Source organism: Ruditapes philippinarum, unplaced genomic scaffold, assembly GCF_026571515.1.
Source record: "Ruditapes philippinarum isolate M1 unplaced genomic scaffold, ASM2657151v2 ctg3523_1_1_1_1, whole genome shotgun sequence".
Classification (NCBI taxonomy): domain Eukaryota; kingdom Metazoa; phylum Mollusca; class Bivalvia; order Venerida; family Veneridae; genus Ruditapes; species Ruditapes philippinarum.
The window spans coordinates 20,496-33,244 of NW_026853812.1; the positions used below are offsets into that span (position 1 = coordinate 20,496).

Genomic DNA, 12,749 nt, shown 5'->3' on the forward strand with positions numbered 1-12,749 from the left:
TGAAAACGCGATAGTACGATGGTGAAAACGCGATAGTACGATGATGAAAACACGACAGTACGATGATGAAAACGCGAAATCACGAAAGTACGATGGTGAAAACGCAACAGTACGATGATGAAAACACGATAGTTTATCGCGCTTTCATCATCGTAGTATCGTACTGTCGCGTTTTCATCATCGTACTATCGCGTTTTCATCATCGTGCTTTCGCATTTTCACCATCGCAGTTTCGTGATTTCGCGTTTTCACCATCGTTCTATCGACTATCGCGTTTCAGATCAACACATTCATAGGCAATGGCCCTAACGGCATTCCGTAAAAATCTGGCAAAAGGGACACCACAACAATAAAAAGATAAAAAATTGCAGACTCGGTTTGATGAGTTTTTAATGAGAGGTAATAAAAGGTTCAACATCTAATACATTAAAACATATGAAATGTCGTCATTTTACACAATGACTTTCCTTAAAGTGTATGTTTTTTGATCCAATATGTACATGACACACGTGGTAACGTTAGTGAAAATATTTGCTTTAATTAAACAGCAGAGCTTGGGTACACAATAGCATAACCTTTTGCATTCTCAATAAGAATATCAGTATTGTCTATCCCGGCTTTCATCATAACAGCTGGCCATACAACCTGCATAACTGTATTACATTGACCAATCTCATCAGTATGGCCCTTAAAATGATACTCCTGAAAAATATCCGACACATCGTCAAATCTTTCGCCAATAACGTCAAATTTGAGAGATACAGATGGGTCGGAGATGGCACATTGCCAACAAACGTCACAGCAGTTGTTGACGTACTTGTCTATACATTCCAATGCCTCTTCGTTATCTGCGATATCCTCTGTAACCTTGCAATAATCTTCACTACTCTTACATTCTCTAGCGAACACCTTGAAAAATAAACAATATAAGCACATATATATCTGACACATGTAGTATAATTTGTCAAAACGGTACCTTACCAAACCGAAAAGGATATCCAAAAACAATTGGACACATGTATATTTCATGCGCCTAAAAGTATAAAAAAAATGTCAATGGTATTCGGGTATTTTTTTCAAGGCTTTTTCAACAATTTAGATAGGTCCTTTCTTAACCTTGAAACAATCTAAGATGACAAGTTTATAACATTTTTCAATACATTTATAGGCGGTGAGTTTATAATTTGGTACGGAAGATTGCTTAGTCTTTTCGTGTAAAAGTGACGATTTAAAATATATTAAATGAAGCTTTTTATCAACGAAAATGTTTTACCGGTCTTCAGTGAAAGGGGTAAATAAGTTAAATACAAATAAACACATATTCCTGGATCCTATACATCACATCTATTTCATTTTGACGTCAAACTTTTACCGGTTACAATCCATTCTATAACCAAAATTACTTACGCTGATTATGCTACGTTTAGTCTGCTCATGTTGACCAATTATACTGCGTAGCTTGTACAGATTATGCTGATCTTCTTTCGATGGAACAATCTGCATAGAGAAATTAAACAATGTCAACAGTATTGCGAATATGTGACGAAATGTACACACAATCAATGGAACAGTCTTGCATAAATAACATATACCATTACGTCCGTGTGAGAATCCACAAGGAAATAATGAAATAAAACATAAATATAAATAATTTGAGGCAGCAAAGTTACCTTGGTTAAAATCAGTTGCCTATATACTTTACCCACTTATTTAGACCAATTTTAGTATAAAACATTTTAAAAATGTACTCACTTCTTCAACTGTATTGCTTGTTTCTTCAGGATAGGGATTAACAAATCTAGTTAGTTGATCTGACGCTTTCTCCTTACAAAATGACTGGCAGTCCTGTAATACAAAGTCAGAATATAGTAATAGGTAATTCCGTGTATTTCTTAAGTTACAACTAAACAATAGAGCAGCTTTTGAACCTGACTTTACACTAATTGATATAATTGGCATGTTTAATCTACCAATGACATTATTAAAGTATGCCAACTAGAACAATGGGTAACTATGCCTTATTGTAGGAAAACTGGACATGGTGTATGGATATATCAAATGGAAACAAGTTTATGTGGAACATGTCCCACCTCAAGTAGTTTAGAAAGAAACCGTATGCCGATTAATTCTCTGTCACCACGAAATAGACATATCATTACATTCCTCCATTCGTCATCAAACATTTTCTTCAACTTATTTGAAAGTGTCGTTGGTTGAATGGTTTCTCCGGCGATGTTAAATTTACCTTTCGCAGTTATCTCAATGTTTTTTCCAAACTGCTTTTCGATCCTAAAATAACAATAAATTGAAAGAAACTGAGTAATTGTAATTGTAAACTGTAATTACCTACATAGTGTACATGTTTCATGAGGTAAAAAAGAGCCATCAGTAAGATGATTAATTTTTTTAATTGTGACTTTTATTTCATCTCGTACTAACTATTCCACAACTATAACTGATTTTAACATGTCTTAGGCAGCTGATTATCTAATGATCAGAAAAATCTCAAACCTCGGTCATAAAAAGATGATATTCAAGTTTCTTCCATAAATACAGGATTTATTTTCATCGAGTGGTATGAAAATTATCAAAATAAAATTATGAAAATAAATTCTGTGTAAATAGAAAAAAACTTGAATTTTCTGTTTATTATATACTTTTTCTCTTTTTTAACCTCATGAATAAGAAGTATTCCCTTTTAATTTTGTTTCTTGGTTGAATTTAGAAGAAAGTAGTCAGGTAAGACACCAGTGAAAATAAGGAAAATATGTTTCACTGCAGTGAAAAATAAATTTTTACAGTGAAACTACGGGGAAAAAACGCATTATATTTTATCAATTTTCTCAATATTTCATTAATAAGTACATATAAAAATTAAAAAAAAAAAAATGTTTTATTCAATGAAAACGGATATTTGCTTTGCCTTCGCTTTGCTAATAAGTTCATTTAGTTACACTGGAGTACTACCCACAGAGCAGTTATACATGAAACACATAAGTTCAAAATTTATGTCGACCTTTAATTATGTGTTTATAAATCATAAATGTTGTATCATTTTTAAAGGCAGTATGAATTACCTAAATAGTATACTTTTGGTTTTGTGAATTGTATAGGTAGTGGTAGATCTAAACTAAAAGTTGCATTCTTTATAAAGATATGACACAATATTAATAAAATTACATTTCGTTTTGGTCTTGAATTGTCTTTTGTAGTCTGTCCAAATCGCTTTGAAGTCTTCCGTTTATTTTAATCTGTTCTTGTAGTTGCATACCTAACGCATTGTTGTCCATCTCCTCTGAGCTATATTCCTGAAATATATACGACCCGCGTCACGACAAAATCAACATAATGCGTTTGCGACCAGCATGGATCTAGACCAGCCTGCGTATCCGCGCAGTCTGATCAGGATCCATGCTTGTCGCTTACCAACCCTATTACAAGTAGAGAAACTGATAGCGAACAGCATGGATCCTGATCAGACTACGCGGATGCGCAGGCTGGTCTGGATCCATGCTGGTCGCAAACGCATTATGTTGGTTTTGTCATGACACGGCTCATATCTGCATGATGGGTTAAACGTTTTATAGTGTAAACATAAACGTCGTAATATATTGACATTAAAGTATACAATGATAATAACCTCGCTTTCTGTACATGTTTCATTTTACATTCATCGGACTTAAATAAATAACACACCTGGTGTATGTGGGGTAAATAATATAAGGCTATAGTTCATATTGCATACAATTTATATCTTTAATATTTTCAAGAACAATGTTACATTTTACATGTATATAGCATTTTATATTTAATATTAAGTCTTAATTTCTATAGGATCTAGCGTTTAAAAATATTATACTTTACCTTTTTTTTACACATGCTAATGCCTGAACCCATCAGATTCTGTCTGTACATGCTGAAACGATAAAACACAATCGAAATTTTTATTATTCTGCAATTTTAATAGTTAACATTAAGTCCAAACATCTGCAAGAATTACCCTTGCTGTAGTGTACAATGACTACCTTTCTCTTCTTTGATTTTTATAAAAGTATTTGTATATTGAAATACAAACAAAATCAACAAACAAAACGACAAGAGCATCATCATCATCATCATCAACATCAGCAGCAGCAGCAGCAGCAGCAGCAGCAACAACAACAACACAACAACAACGAAGTTTTGGTAGTAGATGTCATAAAGCATATAGTGAAACCTTTCATACAGTAAGCAATGAACGAAATAGTCAGTTATGTGTATGACTGGGTTATGTAAATAAACAATGGTTGATCATCTTAAGTTACAATAATTATTAAAACATATATACCTCCAATCACCTCTCATTAAATAAAATGCTTTATCTTGAAGCTTCCTCCCACAGATAAGTATCAGGGATATTATAGTGTGATATATGATTCTGCAGATAATTAAGCATTTACCAGCAACAAATTCGACTGCAAAAAAGAAAGTCATATTTAATATATATGTCAACAACTATAACAGTACTTTATGTTATCATAAAATATCTTTATGTAACGATGATAACACATATGTGTTTATGCAAATATCGTGATATAAATGTACATGTATTTTATTTTTTTCTAACCTTCTTAGGCCTTCAACAAATATCTATACACGAATTTGTATACTTAGTGAAACAAATAAGAATGTGTCGAATCAACAATTTAGTGTTTTAACAGGTCTTATACAATTAATTATTATACAGACCTCGTAAATTTTAACCATTTTGTAACTGCTTTGAGTGAAACAAATATAATTCTACATATTAAAGGAACAATAATAATGATTATGCTCTTAAAATTATCTCTTATTTACTATCTTAATCATAATAACAATATGAATATCTTTATTGATATTTGATAATAACGAAAATAAATGAATTTATTGATACAACACATAAATAATGATAACTGATATGATAACATTATCGTAAAACGATGAAAACCACCCCTGCTGACATTGTTTGGATCTCAATTAAAGTGAGTATGTGGATATAGTTAACTGGTATAATTTACCTTTTACTATATAATTATTATATAACGTCGAGAATCTTAGTGTTAATTTTATATAAATGTGTCTGCTGTAAACTGCTGTAAACTATGAACTTTAGTATTTGTTCAAGTCAAATAAATCATTGCAATAAAACCACTAGAAGACAATTTACAGTTTATATGACCGTGTACGTGTTGCATCGCCTTCCAGCTCGGGTTATATATAAAATAACAAACGTTTATTTGTACACGGTCAAATACCTGACAAAATTTTTATCAATATACAATAAAATTTAGAGTAATTAATAATTTTAATAAACAGAATAACATTTACTTACAAGCGCGTAGGAGGAAGTTCATGTCTCTGGAATTCCCCGAGTATCTCTACTTTCGTTTCAGGTATTGGTAATTATGTAATTTTCCACTTTCGGTTTCATATTGTACTTTCGTGGATGGACTAAGTAATGGCTGCAAAATTTCCGGAAGCGTCGGATAGGGAGATTGAGGTACAATAATAATTATTCGTAAAAATGTTGATTAAAGTTATTATTTTAAAGTGTATGTTTTATAAATTAACCAATATATATGCGCAGCAAGTGGCCTACATGTGTACTAGCTAAAATTTGTATTTCTACAATGATTTTGTCTGGTGTTATTAATGTTTATTTTATATTTTCATGATTATTTATAATAGACCTGTTTGAATTCATGTTGGATTCAAAATATACTATGCTCATCCTTTAGTAAAATGTTTTTATCATAGAAATTTATTGAAATCTATGAAACTCTTATTGAATATGTCTAATTTGTATAAAAGAATGAATAAACTATGAATGGGAAGCTGCGTTCCCTATTACAGGTCAAGTAAAGTTTCCCTTCTCTTTAAAGAAACTGCCCGTTTTTTAATGACAGAACAGTATATATTCTTATTATGACCACCTATCGTGTGTACAGTTTAAATTTAAAGCATAACATATACCATACTTTGTAAGAATTCAAAACATGTTTATTTTATATTTATAATGAGACTGTGTATCCATTGTCAATATTTTCTTATATCAAATTTGACTGCATAGTACATCTTTAAGCAAATGCGCTCTGTATCATATACTATCTTATCAAAGAAGGAAGTTTTGTAAATATGATGTGTAATAAATTTATTGCGTTCTTTCGAATTAATAGTAACTGTTAATCATTGAATGAATCATTACACATGTATATTAGAAGGATTTAAAACAACATCAACAATTTATTTAACTAATTGTCATTACTTCTAGGCGAAGTTCTAGCCTACAATACAATATAATTATGTGTGCTGACAGGTAGTTGGTTCTAATACTACAATGAAGCTACAAAGAAGCTTTAGGTTAATAACACGAGATTGTGTCGATTTCTTTTAAATAATTGCTCTAATACTGTCCTTATTCTGTCCTCCCCTTGTTAACAAAGAGAAATGGATAACTTCTTTCATCTGCTGCTCATGACATCATTAACATATCATTATTTTTTTGTAATTTTAACCATGTATAATAATATGTTTTACATGTTATGTGCTATCTGACGTAATTATCTATAATGGACCAAAGTACATACATTTATAAAATGTTATTTGTAAAATTCAGAAAAAGCATGGCGAAATAAAACCTTCTGAATATAACAGCTGCAAACCTCTGTTTTCATTTATAATCTACACGTGTTGATTTAGTAATCAGATAAATGTTTAATTAAACTCTCTCTAGATATGACTTTAAAAATATGAAAGCAATTTGATTAAAAATAGAAAGAAATGTTTTGAGATACAGTTCTTTAGTTAAAGCTATAAAACCTTTAGAGTTTTACTACTAGAAACTCGCTACAAATAATGACGAATATATCTTACGTGCAAAACCATATTCCTTTTTAGCCCCAGCTTGTGATAGGAATAGACTTCGGCACAACTGGTTCAGGATATGCCTTTCAAACAAGAGCAGATTTTAAGTCAGACCGGCTAAGAATTTACGAGAACCTTCAATGGGGGACAGCGAGGACACAGTACAAAACACCGACATGTTTGCTGGTCAACCCTGACAGAACAGAGACTTGGTTTGGAGACGAAGCGGAACAAGAGTATATTAAACTAAGACCAAGAGATTATCCACACAACTGGTTCTTCTTTAGAAACTTCAAAATGCAAATTTATGAAAAGGTTAATTATAATTACATTGACATAGATTTTTTATATAACATTTTAGTTTAGTTTTGCTGTGTTGGTAAACAGAGGTCCCTAAAAGACTTCGGATAACATATAACAAAACATACTAAAGACTAATATCAAAATACCATGCGACTAAAGACGACATAACGTTTTTATTGAAAAAAGTTCCAGTACGTTTCTTCTCTGTAGCAAGATTTTAATTTAATAATGAAAAAGGTGCTCAATCTTTAGATTAGTAACATGCATCAAATATAATCTTTCTTTTCATATCATTATAAGTGGTGATCAGAGTATCAGTTAAACATTACTTCTGTTACATTTATCGAAATTATAAGGATCCTGTTTGAGTAGGAAAGCTACTGAAGCAAAATGCCCTCTGGCCGCTGTACCATTCGTCTGAGTTCATGTGTCTAAAATTGCATATCTGATTCGAATCTGAAAAAGAAAAGTACATGTCTAAGTTTCATAATTTAGCTCTGCCTTTCCTTTTTTGTAACTGTAGAATAATTCGAATCTTTAGATACATTCTTTTCTTTTTGAAAAATAGGACATTACCGCAGACATTGTTCTAATTAGTGAGAATGGAAATGAACTTCCGGCGTTGTTCGTTTTCTCTGAATCAATCAAGTGGATGAGGAACCATGTACTAAATTTTCTGGAAAGAACAAACTGTAGTTATTTGGAGCAGACGACAAAATGGGTGCTCACAGTTCCCGCGATTTGGACAGAGGGTGCTAAACAGTTGATGAGAAAAGCGGCACAAGAAGTAACTATTAGTATCTTAAATAGTTAAAAATTCTCAGTAAATATACATGTGTAGGTAGAAATGTAGGTAGGTAGGTAGGTAGTTTTTTGCATGTATGTATGTATGTATGTATGTATGTATGTATGTATGTACATTTTAAAAATATATCTCGGTTGTAGCTTTTTGTTGTTATTTTTTGGTTGTTTTTTTCTTCCTTATTTTTGTTGTTCTTCGTTTTTGCTTTGCGATAGTGCATTAATTTAATAATTGAAATCATTTCAATCGTACATACCCGTCTTTCAAGGCGTTAGGACTACTTTGATTGTCAGGAATTTAATGATACCGTATTGTGTTACCTGTATGATAATAAACAATATTTGATATTTATACATCTTTTAATATTGCTTCTTACCATCAATATTTCAATGGTCAAAACTGAACATGACTAACTATAATTTCATTAAGCAGCTTATTAATACTAAAATTTAAATGTTACAAATATGAATTCATATAATACCAATTTTACGTACACGTAGGCTGGCATTGACCGACAACACCTTTGTATTGCCCTGGAACCCGAAGTTGCAGCTGTTTATTGTACAACCACAGAGGCAAATCCACCAGACGACCCGCGTCGTGATTTAGATCGGACCTTGCCAACAGGCCCTGGTGCTACAAATATGATAGTTGACATGGGAGGTAACTCAGTCAGTTTATTCTTAATTAACTTGGGAAATGCGTTTTCATGGAATTTCAGTCACGAAATATCCTAAGGATTCAGTGTTTTATATCACTGATAAAATTGAGGACTTATGAAATATCACCTTTTATCAGTGATAACAAATTCTTGCATTTCTACACGACTTCCATAACAAGATATTTTGCTACCAGTGATATAATTGCTAACAAAGTAATTCTAATTCATTGAACAATTTTAGTGGCAATAATATTTTCTGCTCAATTAATAGTTTCAGTTTTGCAAGTTTTTATATACATATGACCTGATTGTCGGTGTTTAGACTCCTTCGACCAATATTAAGCAGTTGTATACTAACTATCACAGTACTTTATTGAGAAAAAAGACGATGTTTATACACAATATGTACTAATATATTACTCCAACAGCAACAACAAAAACATTGAACTAGTTAAAATGGAATACCACATTATCCGTTGCACAAGTAAAAGCAATGCTGTGATGATTGGAATTATACATCCTGGGGTGCGTACTAGTATATAACAAAACTCGTGTACTAACTAGTCAATCTGCAGAATAGGCGGAAGAATCAATTTAAATACAAATATAAAGACAAACAAATGACACCCTTATCATTAGGTCATCTTAATAATGCCATGTCAGAAAAAGAATAAAAGAATAGTACATGGCGATGTCAGAGCAATTGTCATAATTGCCAACTGTCCTCAGACTGAAACCCATGGAATTTATCTGAACACGAAAATATAAGATAATCACTATGAATGTAAGACACTTTATAAAATAATCAAAGTTGTAATTATGTTAAAATTGTCGACAAATTAATGTTAAACTAATTTGAACATTGACAAAATTATGTTGTTTAAAGTCTACGAAAGTTTCTTTGTCTAATATCTACTTATGTTTTAAAGAACATGGCTGCTGCAAATGAAAATTTATTGTAAATCAGTGGTCAGAGAATTCGTGTTAAATAGCTTACAAATGGGAATTACATGTTATCCCTAGCAATTTTTGGAATAACATGTATGTTCCGACACAATTCACAATTAAGGATTTCGTGAAATCTTTACCTATAACATGTACAAGATTAGATGAGTGTATTATGAAAATCACACAACAAATCTCTTAGGCTGAGCCACAAAACATGTTGATGAAAATGATTTAAAGAAACTATCATAAGAGAGCATATCTACTGCCACATAAGTCATTATTTAGTAGAAAGGTGTATTTAAGTATTATGTGTCATTTGAATTGATGTCGGCATTTGTGAGGTCAACCCGAACTGCTAATCTTGCAGAATGTTTCTGATAGTCGCTTCAACGTTTGGTAAAATTGTAAGGAAAGTATTAATGATCTGGTATATTTCGTTTTTCAGAAAATACCATATAAGGTTCAATATATGGTAAAATCTTTTTACGTATATTTTAACATATGTTTCATTTCACATTTTAGGAGGCACTGTTGATATAACTACAATTAAAGTGAAGAAAGACGGAACTATGAAGCAAATACACATGGCAGCTGGTGGGCCAGCAGGAGGACAAAAAGTTGACGAAAAATTCTTCGACTTCATGTCTGATATACTAGGTAAATCATTGTGGAGCAAATTCAGCCGGGAATACCCTGTAGAATTCTATGATTTTAGAATGTCATTTGAAACAGCTAAAAGGAACATTTTGCCTAAATTACGACATAGTCGAACACGTGACGAATTTCTAATAACTATCCCGGGTGCTATTATACAGGAATTCGAACGTGATCATGAGATGGACATCACACAAGCTCTCAAACAAAAACATAAAACACGAGAAAAAGTGGAGTTTGAATTTGGAAAATTAGTTTTCAAAGGAGAAATCTTGCGCAAAATGATGAAAATTTCACTAGAAGAAATCATAAGCTACGTGACACAAGTCGCAAACAATGTAAAGGCACTTGGACAGCCAATAAATGCCGTTATTCTTGTTGGAGGTTTTGCTTCCTCCAATTTCATGAACGATGAAATGAAAGAAGTTATTCAAGAAAAACTAAGAATCTTAGTCAAGCGTCCAACCCACTGTGAATTGGCGGTTTTACGTGGCGCTGTATTGTTTGGTCACAATGAAAAGATTCTTACGTCACGTGTCGTTCGCATGACGTATGGTATAGGTGTTACTATGCCATATAGCTCAAAGTACCCAAAAGACAAGAAATTTACCTTGAACGGAAATGCGTACGTCAGTGGAGTATTTGCACCACATGTATTGCGAGGTCAGGAAGTAAAGATAGACGAGTGGATATCGGCTAACGAATACTATCCCCTAGAACGCGACCAAAGAGAAGTTCTTATTTTCGTTTTTGCAAGTGAAAGTAAGGACACGAGAATGACAGACGAACGGGATTGTAACTGTATAGGAAGGTTTGAAGTGTCATTTGGAGACCACGAAGGGTCAAATCTCAATAGCGCTTCAACTGAAATATCGTTCAATTTTGGTCGAACAGAGCTTATTATTCGAGCTCGGGATACAGTTACCAGAAATGAAGTGTTTGAGTCACTTACTCTTAAATAAATAGTTTGTTCAACATGTTTATGCCGATGTTTCAGGTAAATACGTTGATATGTATGTGGACTGTTGTATGGTGCAAGTAAACAATTAGTAAAAGCAATAGACGGTGATAAGTTTGAATGAAGAAAACAAACAATTTGCGACTTATCTCTGTAGGACCGTCAGACTTGCAAATTGGGCTGAAATTATTGACATGACCTGTCCGTGTACAGCGCGCTACATATTTCGCAGTACTGGATAGCAAATTAAAGCACCTTAGATAAGAGATCATTTTTTTTCTAACGTGCTTAGCAGACTTTCCCGACCTTTAAGTTCAGCAAATGTTTCAAGTTTGAAGTGAATACCTTTGATGGGTTTTGAGAACATAAAAATTATTATAAAAAATGTAATATCTTTCAGGATTATCTACATTTCAAATTTGATAGTTAACAAGCATTCCAAGTTTAAATTGAATACCTTTGATACTTTTTGAAAAATGTACTTTTATAAAAAAGGTTTACCAATAATTTCTAAGTCAGAATGGGGGTATAACTGAGAAAAAAATAAATTATAAAGTTACCAGTCCATTAATTATGCATCCAAATTCAAAAGTTGAGCAAGTATTTTAAGTTTAAAGTCATTTTGTCTTTGCTAGAATACTCTGTATTTCATACCCATACTCTATATCATTTCACTATCGTCTCTTAGTCAATCATTAATATCATTATTCAACTTCATACTAATAACTTCATTTTACTTGTACACGTTGACGGGCCTCATTTGGTCACGCTAACATTCACGTATGCGCACAAGAATGAGAATCTTACATTGAGAGTTGTTGTTTTCTTCATTGAACCCTTATTTTCATTTCATTGGGTGCTAAACATATAATTACAGGTATATTTGATGTTATAAAACATTGTAAACATAAATTACTATGATATATGTATGTATTTCGCGAGCACATGAAATGAGAATCTTTTAGCGAGAGCTGTTGTGTTCTTCATTTGAACACTTATTTCTATTTTATTGTGTGCTAACCATATGTTTACAGGTTCCTCTTCGAACGCCCTATCATCCCGAGTAAAAACTCGCATATATCCGTAAAAAGGGACAAACTTTGCAAAAAGGTATTTTAGGATTATCTCCCCTGGTGTCACACTTTGATAATGAGCATGGTTAATCAAGTTTTAGGTGAATTGCTTTATTAGTTTATGAGAACATGGAGCTGAACATAAAAACGTTGACCAGGGCTAAAAGTAAAGTTAAAAAGGAACATTACTTTGCATAAAATTGTTCCAGTACTATTTTGAAATGGCATCATTTATGACAATACACATGTATACCAGGTTTGAATTGAAAATCTTTTATAGTTTCTGAGAGGTTAACCAACGCCAACATAAACGCCGACGAATAGGTGATGACATAGCTCCATCTTTTTTTCTTCGAAAAGTTGAGCTAAAAACGTCTTGTTACGTATAACATGATGTACAAATGGAATAAAAAATCCCTATTATTCAAATATTTTTTTTGTTTGTTTGTTTCTTTCTGTTTTACTATA

At 32.2% G+C, this 12,749-nt stretch overlaps 2 protein-coding genes across 2 annotated transcripts; one reads left to right on the plus strand and one right to left on the minus strand.

Moving 5' to 3' along the window:
* Positions 1-372: 372 nt before the first annotated feature.
* On the minus strand, positions 373-5,470 carry LOC132738002 (uncharacterized). The gene is made up of 8 exons (XM_060725417.1): positions 5,351-5,470; positions 4,328-4,454; positions 3,865-3,916; positions 3,181-3,308; positions 2,091-2,289; positions 1,753-1,845; positions 1,408-1,497; positions 373-909 (listed from the first exon to the last, which is right to left on the minus strand). Exons 1-8 carry the CDS (start codon positions 5,370-5,372, stop codon positions 541-543), a joined length of 1,080 nt encoding a protein of 359 aa, XP_060581400.1. The 5' UTR covers positions 5,373-5,470; the 3' UTR covers positions 373-540.
* LOC132738001 (heat shock 70 kDa protein 12B-like) lies at positions 5,412-12,714 on the plus strand. The gene is made up of 5 exons (XM_060725416.1): positions 5,412-5,518; positions 6,916-7,197; positions 7,754-7,972; positions 8,488-8,650; positions 10,119-12,714. The coding sequence occupies exons 1-5, from the start codon at positions 5,477-5,479 to the stop codon at positions 11,210-11,212; spliced, it is 1,800 nt and encodes a 599-aa protein (XP_060581399.1). The 5' UTR covers positions 5,412-5,476; the 3' UTR covers positions 11,213-12,714.
* Positions 12,715-12,749: the final 35 nt, after the last annotated feature.